General features: G+C 37.8%; 1 protein-coding gene across 3 annotated transcripts in view; it reads left to right on the forward strand.

The window, feature by feature from the left end:
• Positions 1–18,442, forward strand: part of SLIT2 (slit guidance ligand 2) — a gene marked incomplete at both ends in the record, with an annotated part of 384,978 nt that overhangs the window by 351,260 nt on the left and 15,276 nt on the right. For all 3 annotated transcript variants that reach the window (XM_079697609.1, XM_079697610.1, XM_079697611.1), the window contains 4 exons: positions 7,824–7,917; positions 12,668–12,805; positions 12,914–13,154; positions 14,968–15,098. In XM_079697609.1, coding sequence (XP_079553735.1) covers positions 7,824–7,917; positions 12,668–12,805; positions 12,914–13,154; positions 14,968–15,098 — 604 coding nt within the window. The remainder of the gene's footprint in view (positions 1–7,823; positions 7,918–12,667; positions 12,806–12,913; positions 13,155–14,967; positions 15,099–18,442) is intronic.

Consider the following 18,442-nt stretch of genomic DNA (forward strand, 5'->3'; position numbering starts at 1 on the left):
GACATGCCATTTACACTCACACTTCCTCTTGATTCCCGAGTTCATCCTATCTGTTTCTGATTGGGATAGTCATCATTTGGCAGACAAGATTGTCAAGATATCTGAGTCAATAGGCTACCCCTCAAGTTCAGCCTACAAGGCCATACGTGAGGGTGGGAACCTAAAACACAAATCTGCTACCAGTATTCCTTATTCTCTCTTCTTCCTTAAATTACCCCTTATGCCATCTGGGTCTCCTTCATTAACAATTTATAAAGAATTTTCCTTTGAAAAGCAATCAAATAAGTGTTTTCACATTTTTCAACAGCCATCGAGTATCTAATTTGTGCCAGATAATTTGCTAGCAAATGCAAGGGCAATTAAGAGATACAAAACTATAAATAAAGGTATCTATCCCTTGCCCTCAAGTAGTGTACTTTTTTTTTTTTTTTTTTTTTTTGCTGTACTTGGGCCTCTCCCGCTGTGGAGCACAGGCTCCGGACGCGCTGGCTCAGCAGCCATGACTCATGGGCCCAGCCGCTTCACGGCATGTGGGATCTTCCCGGACCGGGACACGAACCAGCGTCCCCTGCATCGGCAGGCGGACCGTCAACCACTGAGCCACCAGGGAAGCCCAAGTAGTGTACTTTTAAGAAATTAAATCTCAATTTATTTCCAATAGGTTGCTTTTTTTTGATACCTTCCCTCTCTGTACCAATTCAAATAGAGTAAAATTAGTACCATTTTTCCAGGTTTTTCTTGAGCGAAGCAAGAGCTCAAAATGCAAATATTTGAAGAATGATGCATTTGACCCTCCAAAACTCTGTGTCCTGGGGATGCTGTCAGGAATTCAACCAGACTTCCTCCCCTGTTATAAGTATATTTGAAAATGTCATAACAGATTAAATATAACACTAGAATGCTGGTTCAGTTATTCAGATTGCTGTCATGAGTTCCCTTTCCATTATTATCAATAGTAATGATCCTTTCATATTAAAAAAGAAACTAGTTTGATACAGTTTATGAATAGGAACAAGAACAGGCTTCAGTGTCAGCCCTGGAATCCTCCCCACCCCCTTCTTACATCCGTGGTCCCCAAAATGGACTCTGAGATTATTTCTGTTTCAGAGAAAAAAGAAACTAATCTGGTTACATTAGCAAAATCTAGTGAGAGTTAAGTGTTCCAACAATGCCATGAACCTATATCTAAAATTGTTTGTGTTTGTAAATATGGCCAACCTGAATTTACAGGGCTAACTTTGGGCAAAATATAGATGAGATACTTATTAATTCAAACCCACCCTTTCTTATTGCTCTATTAGTGAAAAAAGTGAATATTTTAAACAGAGTAGTTTGAGTTGGAAAATTCCTGAAATCCTGATCTAGGGACTAGATGACCAACCTTTTCTCTGCTAAGCAGGCTTTGAGAACTGAATAAGCCTCAGCAAGACATGCTGTTGCCCAAATTTCTTGGTAGATAGAAAACAACTAGCTGTCCATCCAATAACTCTTCAAAAATGTCTTCTCTCTAAATAGCACAGTTTACCTTGCCAAGAGAAGAAGTCTCTTTAAGGGTAATAATGAACTTTGTATCTGTGTAGTCTAGTTTTCAGTAATAAATAAAATAACAATAAATATCATTCAGCCAGTTTGTAGGCCATGATGCTGTCCATATTCCAGTCACTAAATGAAACTTAAGGGATACTGGAAAATTAAGCATCTACCTTATGTCTCTAATTTTTCCACATTTTAACTTCTCCAGAGTAAGGATTTTGTCATGAACATCATTTTATCATTTGCTGGGTCTAGCTCAAAATATTTTCCCCCCAACATTTTTTTATGAAAATTATTAAACTAAAGCAGGTTTGAATTTTGGTCAAATTAAAAAGTCTCACTCCAGAGTACATGTAAATTAATCCTACTATATGTGGTTAATTTCCTCTTACACTATTATTAGTTTCAGGAAACATTTATTATTAGCTCGCGGACTATATAATGTCTTCATTATTCATTTATTTGTCAAAGAATCACTATAGCTAAGAATTTTCAACAACGCCATAAGTTAAACCAGTATATTTTAAGGAAAAGCATGTTTAAAAATTTTGAGTGTCTGTGTAGAAAATGTAAATCATTTTTAGTGACAAGACTCAACTCAGGTGTCATCCACTTACCATGAGCTTTAGTGTCTTTGACATAATTTAAATTAATCACTTTCAAGGTTATTACTTTATAACTAGTGATAATAGAGATGTTGGTAGTTATTTTTACTTGCAGCTATCATTCACAGTTCAAGTCAGTCTCCAGATTTATTGTAAAGCAGGTGAAACAGACATGGGACTCACTTTTCTCCCCCTCTACAAGACACAGTAGTTTGTGATTCTCTTGCTTTTGTCACCTTCAATGCTGTAAGAGGAGGAGGATCTTCATTACTGTTTGGGTAGCCTGTCCTGCAAACCTTACCTGTTAACACCAATGCCTCTTGGAGAGAGGGCCAAGAGCTAATTGGTCCAAGTCAACCAAGACTCACAGTGCTTTGCAGAGAGGCATCCAGCCCTGACAGCAAATGTAAGGCTAAACTATGCTGATTTGCTCTGTTCAAACCTTGACTCTTTTGAAGTGCAAAGGTCATGGTTAGGGGCCACTTCCTCTCCCCGTGCATCGCTTATTAAAGACTCTGTTGGAGAAGCTTAAAGAAAATTTCAGGCATGGGTGAGGACAGTCACATGGAATGAAGTAAGAAAGGAAAGAGACCGAAGGAAGAGAGGTAAGGAGGGAGGGAAAGAAGGAAGGAGAAAAAGAGAGAGAAAAAAGAGAAGAAAAGAAATAGTAGCATAATTTGAAAGATTTATTCCCCACTATAAACCTCCAATAATTTAGAATTTACCACCTGTATGGGTTCACTAGTGTTATTATACCACAGTACCAGAAACAGAGTGGCTTAAATAACAGAAATTTATCGTCTCACAGTTCTGGAGGTTAGAAGTCCAAAATCAAGGTGTCAGCTCCTTTTGAGGGCTGTGAGAGAAGGACCTGTTGCAGACTTCTCTAGTTGGCCTATTGATGGTCATCTTCCCTCTCTGTCTCTTCATGTGGGCTGCCCTCTATGCCAGATTTCCTCATCCTGTGAGAACATTAGCCATACCAGATTAGGGCCCACCCTAAGGACCTCATTTTAACTTGATTACTTCTATAGAAACCCTATCTCCAAATAAGGTCACATTCTGAGGTACTGGAGGACTACAACATATTTTTTGAGGGGGGCGGGGTGCGTGGGAGACACAGTTCAACCCATGACACCACATCCTTATTTTTCAAACTCTTGATTTTTGCCCCAGAAAACTTGGTCTTTTCAGGGTTCTCTATGTCACTGAAACGTACTTCCAAATATTCATACCAGAAACCTAAAAGTCCTGGACAGCTTCCTCTCTCCCCTACCCTAACCCAATCCATGACAAATTCCAATTTATTTTGCTTCTAAACATCCAGGCCATCCATGTCTCCTCTACCACCACCTGAGTACAAGCTAAGTCGTGACTCATATCCATTAGTATTTGTCTCGGTGCTACCCATCCTCCTCTATAGCCCAAATGATCTTTTCAAAGTGTGCATGTCATCTGGCCATCCTCTATCCTAAAACCCTTCAATGGCACCCACTGCTCATTAAATAAAGACATTCTGCCGTGTGGCCCCTGCCAACCTCTGTGGCCTTCTCTGTCACCACGCTCTCCAGGGCTCACTCCCAGTCTCTCAGAGCTCATATTTGCCATGTCACCTCCTGCACAGAGCCACTGCCAATGCTCTTTATCGACCCCCTTCACCTGCAATCCAAGTCCTACTTCTTCAGAAAAAATTCCCTCACCATTAGTCCCCCTTCTAGAGCATCAAGACATTTTTTAGCATTCATCACTCAGGCAATTTTACAGTTACTTTTGAAATTAATGGATCAATATCTTTCTCCTCCTCCCCTCATGTATAAGCTCCATGAGAACAGGGATATCGTTTTTTGTTATTCACCATTATAGTCCTAGCATTAACGTAAGTCCTTTTACACAGTTTGCACTCAAAATATACGGCAATGTTAAAAGTCTGGTGGTTTGCTACCAGAATTATTTGAAAACATCCATAGGCAGATCTCACCATAGGTATCAGGGAAGAAGCTTGTGGATAGTTCTAAAACAATTTCAGTAAGTGCAGTAATAAGGAATGCAAACAAAAAGATAATTTTAGATACCAGAAGTACAAATGAAGATTACGGAAGGACCCCTTGTGTATAGTAAGGAAAGAACATTAAAGTTAGGCGCACGGATCTAAAATGAAGCAGGAAGCAAGGCCAACTCCAGGTACTGTTTCCCATAAGAACCATCAAGTGCACTGAGATTTCTGCCTCATTACAATAATATTCACAGTATTGGTACCTCAGTGGGGTTGGGGCACAGGCTGACACTGTTTTTACCACTGAATACAATAATGATGTTCTGTTCAGTTAAAGCATAATGCTCTCTCTACTAACTTGCTTATCTGCATTATTCATGTCTTCAGAAGCATTTTGTCTTTTAAAAAGAAAAAAAGGTTTTTATAGCCACAGTTGACCTTGCACAACTTCAATTCCAGAACCTCATTTTACTCATGAAGAATTGGGGACAAGAACAATAAAATAGTTCATTTTTCTGCAACCAGTCCACTGTTTTATATTGAATAAGTTGCGGAAGGCCATCCCAAGCAATAACTCAGCAACCCAAATGTCATTTCACCCAATTAAGAGTAGTTTCTCCCTAGGATTTCTTTATGCTGGTTCACTCTTCACTCCAAGGAGAGCATTAACTCTGTTGATCCAGCTTTTACTGCCCCACCCACAAGGTGACCGTAGCATCTGTCATCCACATCAGGGCATCTGTGTGAGTATGTGGGGACACTATTGAAAATTACCCTGGGATGGCAAGTATAAACCTGAGCAAGCCAGGGTGTATGGTCATATTACCACTACATCAGATTCTTCAGAAAGACCACATTTACAGATGTTCAGTAATAATGAATTACATCTTCTGGACTCCAAGGAATCATGCCCTTTTAGGGAAGAGGGCATCACTCCTGCCTTACTCTCTCACAGCTCTTACTAGTGTAACTGTAGAACTTGTCCATTTCCATCCCACTCTCTGCCATACGTACCTGACAGACACAATCAGGAAGAGGTGATCTGAAAACTAAACATCACTTCCTTACCAAAAAAAAAAAAAAAAAAAAAAAGATGCCTCTGTTTAGGACATGTGTTTTTTCTTCACAAGTTGTAGCCGATAATTCAATAACTTGTTTTCCTAAAGAGGTAACAGTATGCTCCCTGGCTGACCCCTCTAATTCTTCTCCAAAACACAACCAACCAACCAACCAACACACACACACACACACACACACACACACACACACGCCTTTAACTTCTCATCAACAAAATAGCTGAAAACTAGAAGCACAAGGAAAATTAATTTGCTCATCTGATCAAAAGTGAAATCTCAAATGCCAGGCAAATATTGTGTTCCAAGCTATTGCTTTATCATTGGGGACTTTTAAGGGTCCAGGCTGAAAGCAAATGAATAGGATTTCCTGGGATTTTGTGGAGTGGGTTGGAGCCAAATTATGAAGCCAATGTTTGTCTAGACTCCCATCTCTTGAGGGGCTCATGGGTGCTGAAATTTAACCTGTGTTCAACCACATTGCCCTTAACCACTCCAATGGGCTGACTTACCTTTCCTGATGCCATATGAAAAATATAAATACCTGCTTATAAGTTAATAGAGTACAGCACTATGTGTAATAGAATAAAGAACATTTCCATCTTTCCATCCATCCTGTCACATCACACGCTTTATCATTTCAGGAGGCGAAAATGAAACAAGTTGAATATAGGTCAACAAGATGGAGTTCTTGCCTTAAAAAGCATAAATTTTTCTTTCAGTAACTATTATTTTAGTATGTCACCATACCATACTCTACAGAGATATAAAGACAAATATTCTAAGCATACTGCTTTCATCATATAGTAAACCCTTATGAACTATGGTTTAGATTGTCTTGATTGGATTGGATTGGATTAGATCAAAATGAATAAGAAGTAAAGCATCCCCCCCCTTTCATATCATTTTTTAAATGATTTCTTATTTGGGTATAAAGTGAAGAATACATAGAATGATATTTAAACTGCCTTGGATATAGACTACTATAAACAGCCTTTATCCAACCAGGTAGATTTGATTAGAAAACTGAAAGTGATTTCATCATGATAGGCTGACAAATTATAACAAATACATCCTATCAAGGTGTATTACTTAAAGTAATAATAATTGAATGTAAGATGCTTTAAGTAAACCCTGTTTAAAAATAGCTCATTAGGTATAGGTATATGTTGATAAAAAATTTTTATGTCACAGATTTACAGACACAGAAATGCTTCTTATAAAAGAAATATATGAGACTTTTAGTACAATTAGTTACCTTTAAGAGACAGAAAAAAACCCTAACTTATCATGCACCACATTGACGTAATACCTAGCTTAGTACATTTATATATTTAAATCACTGAAAAAGATCCTTGAAGTGTAAATGATTTGCCACATTTAGTTGTTAAGCAACTATTTCTACCAGTTAGCAAAGTATTACCTTAAAAGGACAGTCTTATAACAAAGAGATTTGCTGCAGACTCCTGATTTTTTAACCTATGTTTCTTTAAATCCACACACTTTGAACAAAGTTCTAATAGTTTCTTGGAAATGAACAACAGCTGCATATAGATGTATCACTTTATTCATTCATTTATTACATATAAAATAATTAAAAACTAATTTAAAGGTAAGGTAGAAAAGGAGAGAACTTTTTAATTTTACATCTTTCCAGTCACCATAAAATCTCATGCAATGATTGGGAAAGTGTTCTCACCGAAAATCATATTTGGCCTAATGTACCTGAAAATAAAATACAACCATGTTATTTATAAATGAAGAAATTTCCTAACAGATAATTGGACATGCAATTCAACAAAGTGTGTCTAGAATCTTCATGGTTATGCTTGTAGCTATCATTTATGGATGACAATTATTCTTTATAAGCCAGCTGATAGAAAGAAGTGTACGCTCTTTATCTAGATTGATTCTCCTTTTGCTTTTTTCTGTCATGACGGATGTAGCTGAGGAGTATACTGTTGAGCTGTTGCAATAAGTCATAAAAAGGAAACAAAGTCTTTTTCTTCTAGACTTATAGAACCTTGGAGACCGTGAAGATTTGAGGATTATCTTTTCAAACATAAAACAACAGAATAAGCCAGACATAAAGGGGTACATGCCAAATGATTCTATTTATGTCAAGTTCAAAAACAGGTGCAAATAATCTGTGGTCCTGTCAGGGTAGTGGTTACTTACCCTTGGAGTTGGGCCTCTGGAGTGATGGTCAATGGTGTGTTTTGGGATATGGATGCTGGTTACATGACTGTGAGTTCAGTTTGTGACTATTTATTAGCTGCTCATTTATCTTATGGATATATGTTATACCCCAATAAAAAGTCCAAAATTTAAAAATAATAATAATAAAAGAATAAAAATGAAAAGCATTCAGATTTCCTTCTCCAATAGTACATTCTAAAGGGACTCCTGTTAGTCACAGATAACAATAGCTGTGTTGTCCCAAATCATAAGACTATTTAGCGCAGAACCAGCATTTCAGATCTTCTGCTTCCATGTCTTGTGATTTTTTATTTTTTTCAATCACAAGCTGTGCTTACCTCTCAGACCCATGACACATCCTACTGGCAGGAAACCTGTTAACCTTTGTCTATGACCTAACACCGTTTGCCATGTTAACAGGTGAGTTGTGTGAGGAGAAGCTGGACTTCTGTGCCCAGGACCTGAACCCCTGCCAACACGACTCCAAGTGCATCCTGACGCCAAAGGGATTCAAGTAAGTCCGAGGCTGCTTTGGGGCTCACAATCGGGGAAGGAGGGCCTTTCTTTAAGGAACACTCTTCTTTCAGGACCTAGCTTCACACCTTTGCTCAGGACTTAGAGGACATACTCTCCAGTGTCAATGGAATTTTTATAAATATTTATCTACAGCATGGGCCTTTTTTAGTACACCAAAGAAAAGAAAATGTTTCCTTTTGTTTTGTGACTTTTCCTGGAAAGTCATGTATGGAATAAAATAGCCTTTGGCTATTTTTAATTAAATTTATTTGGAGGCCAAATAAATTCATAATAACTACTAGGAACTTTATTATCTGAATGGAAGTCTGTGGTAAAATAAGGAGTTTCATTTAATGTAACTGAAAATGTTTTCTTATGGAACAGTACTTTACCCAAGAGGAGGAAGACAGAGTGACCATATGTCCCAGGTTGCCTCAGTACAATATCCGTTTATGCCTGTTGTCTCAGTGTAATTATTAATAGTGTCTCCTTCACACACATGTGTGTTGTGTGGGATGATAAAACACACAGTCACACCAGGTAGCAATCTTCCTGAAGTATATTTGGTATCAAATGAAATTATTCCTTTGCCACAATTCTGAAATATTTTAAGGGTCTATCAACAGCAACTTCTCTTCTTAGGCTGTAGATTAGAAATCATCTGGTCCAAATTCTTCACTTTAAACATGAGGAAACCACAACCAAGAGAGGTTGGTGGCTGTCCAGAGGTCTCAGTGTTGTTAAGTGGCAGAGCTGGAGCTGGTTTTTATACTTCCCATTTGGGTGATTGTTCTACTGCAGGTTACCTCTAAGAAGCTTTATACTTTATGACCATTACTGTTGATTTGTTACAGAAGGTAAGCTGGGTTCTCAGAAATGACACTGTAGGGTTCAGGTTGAGTTGTGCCTACAAGAGACAACTAGCAAATAGCATTACTGGTTTCTTTACCCAATATTTATTGAGCACCTGCCATGGGTCAGTGCATGAGTAATGTTACCGTCTTAGGTTTTTGTGGCACTTTATAGCTACTCACTCTCCCATTCTTTATCTTCTCAGTGAAATGACTCAGGCTTAGTTGCCATAGGATTCAGAGAATTAAAAATTACTCCAGTCAGGAACAGTTTTATAAGAGTATATGGGATTAGAGCTGGGACTCTAACAATTTTTTAAATTTTATTTTATATTGGAGTGTAGTTGATGAACAATGTTTTGTTAGTTTCAGGTATACAGAAAAGTGATTCAGTTATACATATAGATGTATCTATTCTTTTTCAAATTCTTTTCCCATGGGACTCTAACATATTAATACTTGTCAACAGATTATCAGACATTCTTAGTTGAATGAGAGGTGGGGTCAGTATCACCTGACCACACCTGACTTTGAAAGACCAATCAGAATAAAATATTTATTCTCAAGTTTTATTTAGAGAACAGTTTTTGATTCAATTTGATTTAAAATTCATTATTTTAGAATATACAGATTCAGTTGCAGCACCTGCTGATTCCATTTGATGCCTTTTTGGGAAAGAAAAGAATATATTTGATTCTACTTTTCATTATATTTTAGTTTACAACCCTCTGTGGAAAAAACAAAAGTCTTATTGAAATCTTTATTTTATACAAAATCCTGTATTGCATTTTGTTCATCCAAATACTGTATGTAAATTATTTTAATTCATATTGTCTTTGATCTGCGCACAATGAATTTGGCAAACTGAACGGCAGTCATTTAGGCAACAACTGTTATCATTTCTTAGAGAAATTGGCCAGTAAAGCAGATGGTTTTCCAGAACTGCCTATCTGCTGGATAAGCTTTGTGCATTGTAATTACAAGATAAAGTATTAGTAACACTTACCGGAAACCATTAAAAACTGAGTAGTTCATCTTCAAAAAGACTAACTATTAATTCAGTATCTTCTATTACTATCAATTAGATTGCACACTTTTTATAGTGCATCTTACTAGATTATGGATTAGCTGATTTGGGAACCCATTGTTTTCAGCAGTGATTTGTGAGTTTTATGTAGTTTAGCAGAAAACAGGTTAAGTCATAGCATTTGCTATGACTCCCATATTATAAATAATCACACACTGTGACAAAGGGAGTTGCAAAAAATAAATGGACTTAAAAACCAAGACTATATGAAGCTGCTAAAGAAAATTTCTACTGACAAATATTGTTTGGACAGGATGTACTGTTAACTTCAGCTACATTTTCTTACTACTAAGCTAACAGAGCTGGTTTCACTTTTCTTGCTTTATTATATACCTCATAAATATCCTAAATTGTTTTGAGATATTTTTAGGCCATGATATGCCATAAGCCGTATTTTCAAGCATGCATCTTACTTAGTCAGCTTTGGGGCTTCTAAACAGTATATTTTATATTCTTTGCTCTCTTCCTCATTCCTTGCCAGAGTTCAGGGAATGTGATACGTTTTATTGATAATACAAGCTTTAAGGAATTCTTAATTAAATATTTTCTTCCTGTTTTGAAACTCGGTTTAAGGAGCCAAAGAAAGACAAAAATGTTGGTCATAATGTAACTCCAAGTCCTAATGGGCTCGGAAAACAGTATCTGTAGAGAAAAGAATATAAAATAGCTCTTAAACAGCCACTATGGTGAATACGTGGTTCTCTTATCTTTTACTTTGATTTCTTTTCTCAGGTAAATAATTCAGAGTGTTTCAAAGCATTTCTTCTTTCTTTTAATGCTCTGTACTTGAGCAGCTCTGGTCACATTAACATTGATGGAAGCCCTTTTCTCAGGCCCCGTCCATCTTGTTGAGAATGTCTATGGCCACTTAGAATTCATTTAACTTCAGACTTGTTTGCTTTGTTATGATTTAGCATTAAAACCACTGGCTCTAGAGCAAGCATGCTGATGCAGTGAGCTCATTTTATTTCTTAATTCATACACACAGAGCTAAAAGTCTGTGTTACCCTTAGAGGGTATATACTCCCATTTATCTTATTAATTCATCGTTTCTCCAGTAACTCTTAAATCCTGATTTTGCATTTTTTAGGCAAAACCCTTGGCATTCAATAATATCCACATTCACTAGGGTGTTTTTAATTATCCTCATCCACTTAAATTCTAATGGTTTTGAAATAGGAAATTGAATAATTAGTACAGTTTAAACCATAAATACTTTATTTAGAATTATAAAAACTTACATAGAATTATTTTTTAAACCTACCATTTATTGATCATGCATTATATATTAACTACTATAGTAATTATTTTGTAGATAGTGTTTTTATTTAATCTTTTAACAAACCTATGAGATGGAAATTATTATATACATATTACAGATGAGGAAAGGAACACTTAGAGAGATGAAGTAATGTAGTCAAGATTACATACACTTAAGGATGAAACCAGAATATGAACACAGTTCTTCTGCCTAATTGCAAAGTCCAAATTCTATAAGGCTAAAACATAATTTCCTGGTTTATTTGTTTTTTTTAAAGTCAGTGAACCCTTTCTTAAACCTCAAACAGAAACACTTATGGAAGCCCAATGTGTAAAACTAATAAATCACAGCAGGAGAGTATTGTTTGGGGGGGGGCAGTGCAGAGAGAAGCTGACAGAGGCCCCCCTCCCCATCTATGGCCATATCTTTAGGGGTTCCATGGTCCCCTATTGCTCCACAAAGCATAGTTTACTAACCACTGCATGTGCCATATTGCTTTTCCTTGGGCACCCTTAAAATCCTGCATCCTCGATGTCATAGCTAGACATTCCAATGGTCAGCACTGGTAAAAGAGATTTTAAAGGGAACCCTGAGTAATTAATTACCTAACGGTACAGGGCAGTGGTTAGGAATTCAGGCTTTCTTGTCAGATTGCTTGGGTTCAGTTCCTGGCTGTAGCACTTACAAGCTGGATGTCCTTGGACAAGGCATTTAACCAATTTGTGCCTTGTTTCCTCACCTGTAGAGTGGAGTCATGGTATCACTGATGTCACAGGGCTGTGGAGAGAATTCAATGAGTCCATAATGCAAAATGATTAGAACAGGGCTTGAAACAAAGCGCTCAAAGAACATCAGCTGTATTATTATCCCTGGTTCTTCACCATCAGTGCAGCCGAGACCCCTTCTGTCCCACACCACCAGAGTGAACAGGCTGAAAAGCTGTCCAGGGATGGGCCCCAGGAATTTTGTATCAGTTCCCCTACCCCACTCAGTTAGGTCAGCCCCCATTCTGCCATAATGATAATCTGGATTCATGGTGAATTAGGGTATCCAATGCTAACATATTTCCTTTTCATAAAATTATATTTTACTGTAATGCACCCAGTCTCTGTTGGAAATTTTTAAATGTTAATTGTTCTTAAAATATGCTTAATACTCTTAATAAATTTTATAACACAGCACTTTTATCATGTCAGCAGCTCAAATGAATTAGACAGCTGAAAATAGAGGACACCACGGGCAGATAAAGTGGGAGAAGAAGGGAGGGACAAACGCTGGTGCGATTAGTCTATTCTTATTTGGATTGTGGATGCTCATTGTCATCAGAGAGGGAAAATTGCCATTCCTCTGAGAGATCACAGTGAGAAACCATGGAATACTTTGCAGATCAGTACTATTTTCTAGGCATCTGTTAATTTTTAAACTTTATGAGCCTGTTCTAAATATGTTTTTGCAAAGACAGCACCAGTTGTTTCCTAGATGAAATGCAACTCTTTTACTTATTTTGGCTCAGTTGGGTTTGAAACTATATACCTGCTTGTTCAAACAGATGTGACTGCACGCCAGGATACATAGGCGAACACTGTGACATTGACTTTGATGACTGCCAAGATAACAAGTGTAAAAACGGAGCCCACTGCTCTGATGCAGTGAACAGTTATACATGCATCTGCCCCGAAGGTTACAGGTAAAAGTGCAAGTACACATTTGTATTTAGAGTTAGGTGTTACAGGGCTCAATTCATATTGGCAATTAAGTAACATCTAATTAAGTATTTTCTCTGTTTATTCTTCAGTGGCTTGTTTTGTGAGTTTTCTCCACCCATGGTTCTCCCTCGTACCAGCCCCTGTGATAATTTTGATTGTCAGAATGGAGCTCAGTGCATCATCAGGATAAATGAGCCAATATGCCAGTGTTTGCCTGGCTACCAGGGAGAGAAGTGTGAAAAATTGGTCAGTGTGAACTTTGTAAACAAAGAGTCTTATCTTCAGATCCCTTCTGCCAAGGTTCAGCCTCAAACAAACATCACTCTTCAGGTAAGATTCCCCCACTACCAAGAGCTAATCTCATTTTAAACCAACTCAGCTGCCAAATATAAACGTACGTTGTGGTTTGTGAGTGGTATTATTTCTTAAATAGACAGTTACATACTGCATAGCACAATGACAGAAAATGATACTTGTATGAAAAGCTTCTATTATTATTCTCTCTAACATTTGTATCTTTCAAAACTAAATGGGCACTAAGTATTTTTATTCACTACTTGATCATATAAAACACACACAGAGACAAAGCAACAAAATCTCTCTCTTTGCTTTGCGCTCAGGTAATGGCATTTTATTCATTTATTTTTATGGCTCTGCAGTTCAGGTTCTGCACAGTAGCGGGGGGGGCGGGTGCTGGGGGAGCTTTCGTTAGGAAACCTGCAGCTGAGAACAGCACAGGTGAGACAGAACACACCTTGGCAGAAGTGTCAGCAAGTGTCTTTTAACTTCGATATGAAATTGACAAACTCAAGTATTATCTTAAGTCTTCCCACCAAGTCACTGTGTACCTTTTTTTTTTTTTTTTTTTTTTTTTTTGCTGTACGCGGGCCTCTCACTGTTGTGGCCTCTCCCGTTGCGGAGCACAGGCTCCGGACGCGCAGGCACAGCAGCTATGGCTCACGGGCCCAGCCGCTCCGCGGCATGTGGGATCTTCCCGGACCAGGGCACAAACCCGTGTTCCCTGCATCGGCAGGCAGACTCTCAACCACTGCGCCACCAGGGAAGCCCCACTGTGTACCTTTGAGCAAGTCATTCAAACCCCTATAGACAAGATTAGGGTAGATTAAGGTGATAAATTTAGGGTACCTGGGGCAAATTGGGGCTGCATATTTGTTTTGTTTTGAATTCAAAGAAGTGTAACCAATTTCCTATAAAACCCATTCCATATTTGGTTTACCCTAGCACTTCAGTGAGGGGCAGGGGTTTCTTGAGAAGTCGTGAGGAATGGGACCCTGGAAGGCAGACCAGCCTTCTTTAAAAAAGCCTGGCCCCCTAACTTCCAGCGTTTGCCACCCATCTTGTTATGAGAAGTACCCAGTGGTGTTCGGGCTTAAGTCCTAACTTTTACTGAGCTGGTCCTTCAAAAGCCTGGAAAAGTCAGAAAGAAGGATAAAAACAGAGATTTTCCCCTGGTCACACCATAATTTAACATGTAATATGAAAATCCATCTTGCTCAATGCAGTCACATTTCACATATGCCATAAATAAAGCCCATGACAGGAGCAAAAAGCAGGTAAGTGAAAATCTCCAGCAAAAGAAATTCTAAGCACGTTCAGTGATGTTAACTTAAGTACTTCTTATTGTTCTTTTTAACAGAACGGAAATGTGATCACTTTGTTCCTGATTAGATTTTATCATTCTCTGCTTAGACAATATAGTTTGATATCTAAGGGGGAAAGCTTGATTTACTTTAAACACTGTGAACTCTAATGGTATGGAAAATATCTTTCAATTTTAATTTGCTGAAGTATAAATTATGTGATGTCCTTGTTTTTGCATATTTCGTAGGACATGAATCTTTAAGCTTTATCATTGCCAATATGCAGAAAGAGAATAAATATATAAGTTCATGAATGTAAAAAGAGCTTTTTGAAGTTCTTTATGAATTTATTTGCAACAGAGTAATCCAGGAATAGGTCATCTTTCAAGTAATCATTTCAATGTGCATTAGTATTTTATCAGAGCCATAAAGAAGAAATAAACCATAGTAAAAAACGCATTACTAGGAAGTCTTGTTTCTTCTTAATGAAATATGTCTGGATGACTGTTTGTCCTACTAATGTCAAGGTTACTTCCCACTAGATTGCCACAGATGAAGATAGTGGAATCCTCTTGTATAAGGGTGACAAAGACCATATCGCTGTAGAGCTCTACCGGGGACGTGTTCGTGCCAGCTATGACACCGGCTCCCACCCAGCTTCTGCCATTTACAGGTGAAGATCTGTCAGTTACTGGTAAAGGTGAAAATAATTGCTTAATGCAGAACTGTTTCTCCTCTCTTATTGTGTCATGGGGACGGGAGGGAATAATTTGGCTACAGCAGACTTTATGATATGTGTGTTAGAGGCCTGGCAGTAACACACAGCATACTCAAGTTGGATAATTCAGGAGAGATTTATAAGAGGACTGTACAAAGATTGGTTGGGACAGTATAGTAATCTGGAGCTAGTAACTAGGTATACTGCTAGTGTCCATGGGCTTGAAGGAGAGAGGGGAGGCAGCAGTTATGGAAATCGATGCTCAGAAAAGGAATTGTGGAGAGGACTGCATGACAGGAGCTCAGGAAGGAACCAGGGTTTTAAATACCTGATCCCAAAAATCAGCTGTACCCCTGCTTCCCTCTGGCCAAATCAGATGCCAGAAAACAAGGAACCCACTGATCTCAGTAATATAGCTCACACATGAGCCTCCCAGGGCTCAGAACAGGCTGAAGACAGGTGGAGAGTAGCCCTAGAGAAACAGCTGCAGGATACCCAGCACAGGGACAAATTTAAAGTTACTATTCATTCAACACATAATTATCGAGCACCTACTATGCTCCAGGTACTGTTCTAAGCTTTCAGCAACAGAGCTCCTGCCTTTAGGAAGCTTACACGTAATAAGCCAATGGACAGCTACAAGATGTGTATTATCTGATCATTCTGTTGGAAGTTTTATGATAATATTATGGTAGTGATGATATATTGAAGACGTGAATGGGGTGGGATTCACGGGGTGGGATTTTCCTGAAAGTGTGCTTTTTGCATAAGACTAACATTCAGAGCCCCTCTGTTGCATCTCAACACCAGTTGCCCTGCAGACAATTTACCTAGTTGATTTCTTCACATGTACAAATAACTGCTACCATTTAGAGAAAGGTCACAAAGTTATAGGCAGTCCGTTTATCCAGGCAGATATCTTAAATGAACTGAACTGACTAATTGCAAGAAAAGAATATTCTCTCATCCTTTTATTCTTGAAAAGATTTTAAGCTTTTAGAGAAGCACTCCCCTGTTACAGATAGCCTTGGTGTTGACAATATAATAGGAGTGGTTATGACCAGAGTGAACTAAAAGCAAATCTTTGTCAAAACAGGACTAGACCACATCTGCTCAGGTCTCCCTGAATGCTTCCATGTGAAAATGTGTGCCCAGGTTTTGCCAGAACTTGTGATTTTTCAAGAAAAGACAGAAATTTGGCTTTTTTAAATATAAAGTTTTCCCTCCTTCAGTATGGATTCACACCTTTTTTAAATCCATATGTGGCAAACAAAACACATTTGTAGCCCAAACATGCTGGGTAAATGTTTGTGGCCATTGATAGAGACATAAAATGGAGATACTGGCCTTTAAGATCTTGATATTATACTTATATATTTTCAGTGTGCTTCACATGTTATTTAACCTTTCATAACGGTTCTGGGAAATTGGATGCCCATTGTAGCCATGAATGGAATTCAGTAAGTCCTTTTGGTGGTAAGCTAACTCACTTGGGAATATTTAGAGCATGGAAACAAACACATAATTATTGGTTTCCAAGCAGAATATAATAGTTACTTCATCTCTAAATGGTGATGAATTAGTGCCAATATTTTAAATGTTGCTAGGCCTTAAATGTTATAGCCTCAATTTGTTTCAGCTCATAAAAAGATTTCAGAATATTGATCTTATGGTTCATTTTTGGTATTTTGTGTGTTTGTTTTGTTTTATGCAATGAAACAGCATAGAACTGTCAGGAACCATAGTGAAAGTTCTTGGAGTTGACTTACTAAAGCTAGTGTTCACATAAAATGTACTTAAAATATTTCTAGATAAGTTGTAAAAACCCAAGTGATTATATCCAAATGAGGATTTACTCTAAAGAGTTTATTTTGAGTTTATGTTCATCACCATTTTTGCCTAACAATAGAGGATACCCTGTAACATCTGTAAAAAAGGATAATATCACATCACACACTTTTTGTTATGAACCAGAAGTAGATGTTTCTGCTTGCAGACCATCTAATGGAGACATCTGTTTTGAGGTCCAGAGCAAACATAACTTTTATTTATTTCTTGCTTTTTAGTTTATGGCACAACAATCAACAAAAGTTAGTGCATTATTTCTATTTTTTTAAAGAAATTTATTTTTGGCTGCGTTGGGTCGTTACTGCATGCGGGCTTTCTCTAGTTGCAGTGAGTGGAGGCTACTCTTCATTGCGGTGCACGGGCTTCTCATTGTAGTGGCTTCTCTTGTTGTGGAGCACGGGCTCTAGGCACACGGGCTTCAGTAGTAGTGGCTCATGGGCTCAGTAATTGTGGCTTGCGGGCTTAGTTGCTCCGCGGCATGTGAGATCTTCCCGGAGCAGGGATCAAACCCGTGTCCCCTGCATTGGCAGGTAGATTCTTAACCACTGTGCCAGCAGGGAATTCCCAGTGCATTATTTTTAAGTTAAAGAAAAGAAGCAACAACCACTGAGAATTCAGATAGAGAGATGATTGATTAATTGATTGATGTGAATACAATATATGAATACTATATATATATATGTATATATATAAAATATATGAATATAGTAGTATTCCAACTGGCATTTTAAAATGCTTTTGTGAAATAGAGGCTACTGAGAACATTAAATTATTTCAACACACCAGGAGAATCTAGTTTTTAACAAGTAATAATCATAGTGGCTGAGATGTATGTGCAAATCTAGGCTTGGCAATTACTATATATAAACTTTAGCAAGGTCTTTAATTTTTATGTGTTTCAGAATCCATATCTGTAAATGATAATGTAACACCTGCCCCATCAATCCACTACAAGGATTTAATTCTACACTCAGCTCTCCTCACTCACTTTGTCTTCATTCCCGTCTCCCTTCTAGCAATAGAGGAAAATCTTCTTGGTGTCTCTTTCTGGAGTGTAGCAAGAGTTGAAAGTGAATCCTCTCTTCTCATACATTGACACTGGAAGTACATGTTGTTTACAATTTCTATGGAGAGCAATTTGGAAACATCTTTCCCACTACTGGGAATTTACCCTAAAGTTATACCTGTGACATAAAAATGACATATGCACAAGGTAATTCACTGTGGCAGTGGTTGTAAAAACAAAAGTTAGGAAATAACCCAAGTTTCTAACTAAATAACTCCGGGGCAGCCACACAATGGAATGTGCTGTTAAAAAGAAAGAAGGAGTGAGAGAGGGAAAGAGGGAACAAGAAAGTTCTCTATCTATGATATTGAAAGATTTCCAAGGTCTATTGCTCAGTATACAAAAAAAATAAAAGTGGGCTTCCCTGGTGGTGCAGTGGTTGGGA

This window comes from Hyperoodon ampullatus (genome assembly GCF_949752795.1).
Source record: "Hyperoodon ampullatus genome assembly, chromosome: 1".
Taxonomy (NCBI): domain Eukaryota; kingdom Metazoa; phylum Chordata; class Mammalia; order Artiodactyla; family Ziphiidae; genus Hyperoodon; species Hyperoodon ampullatus.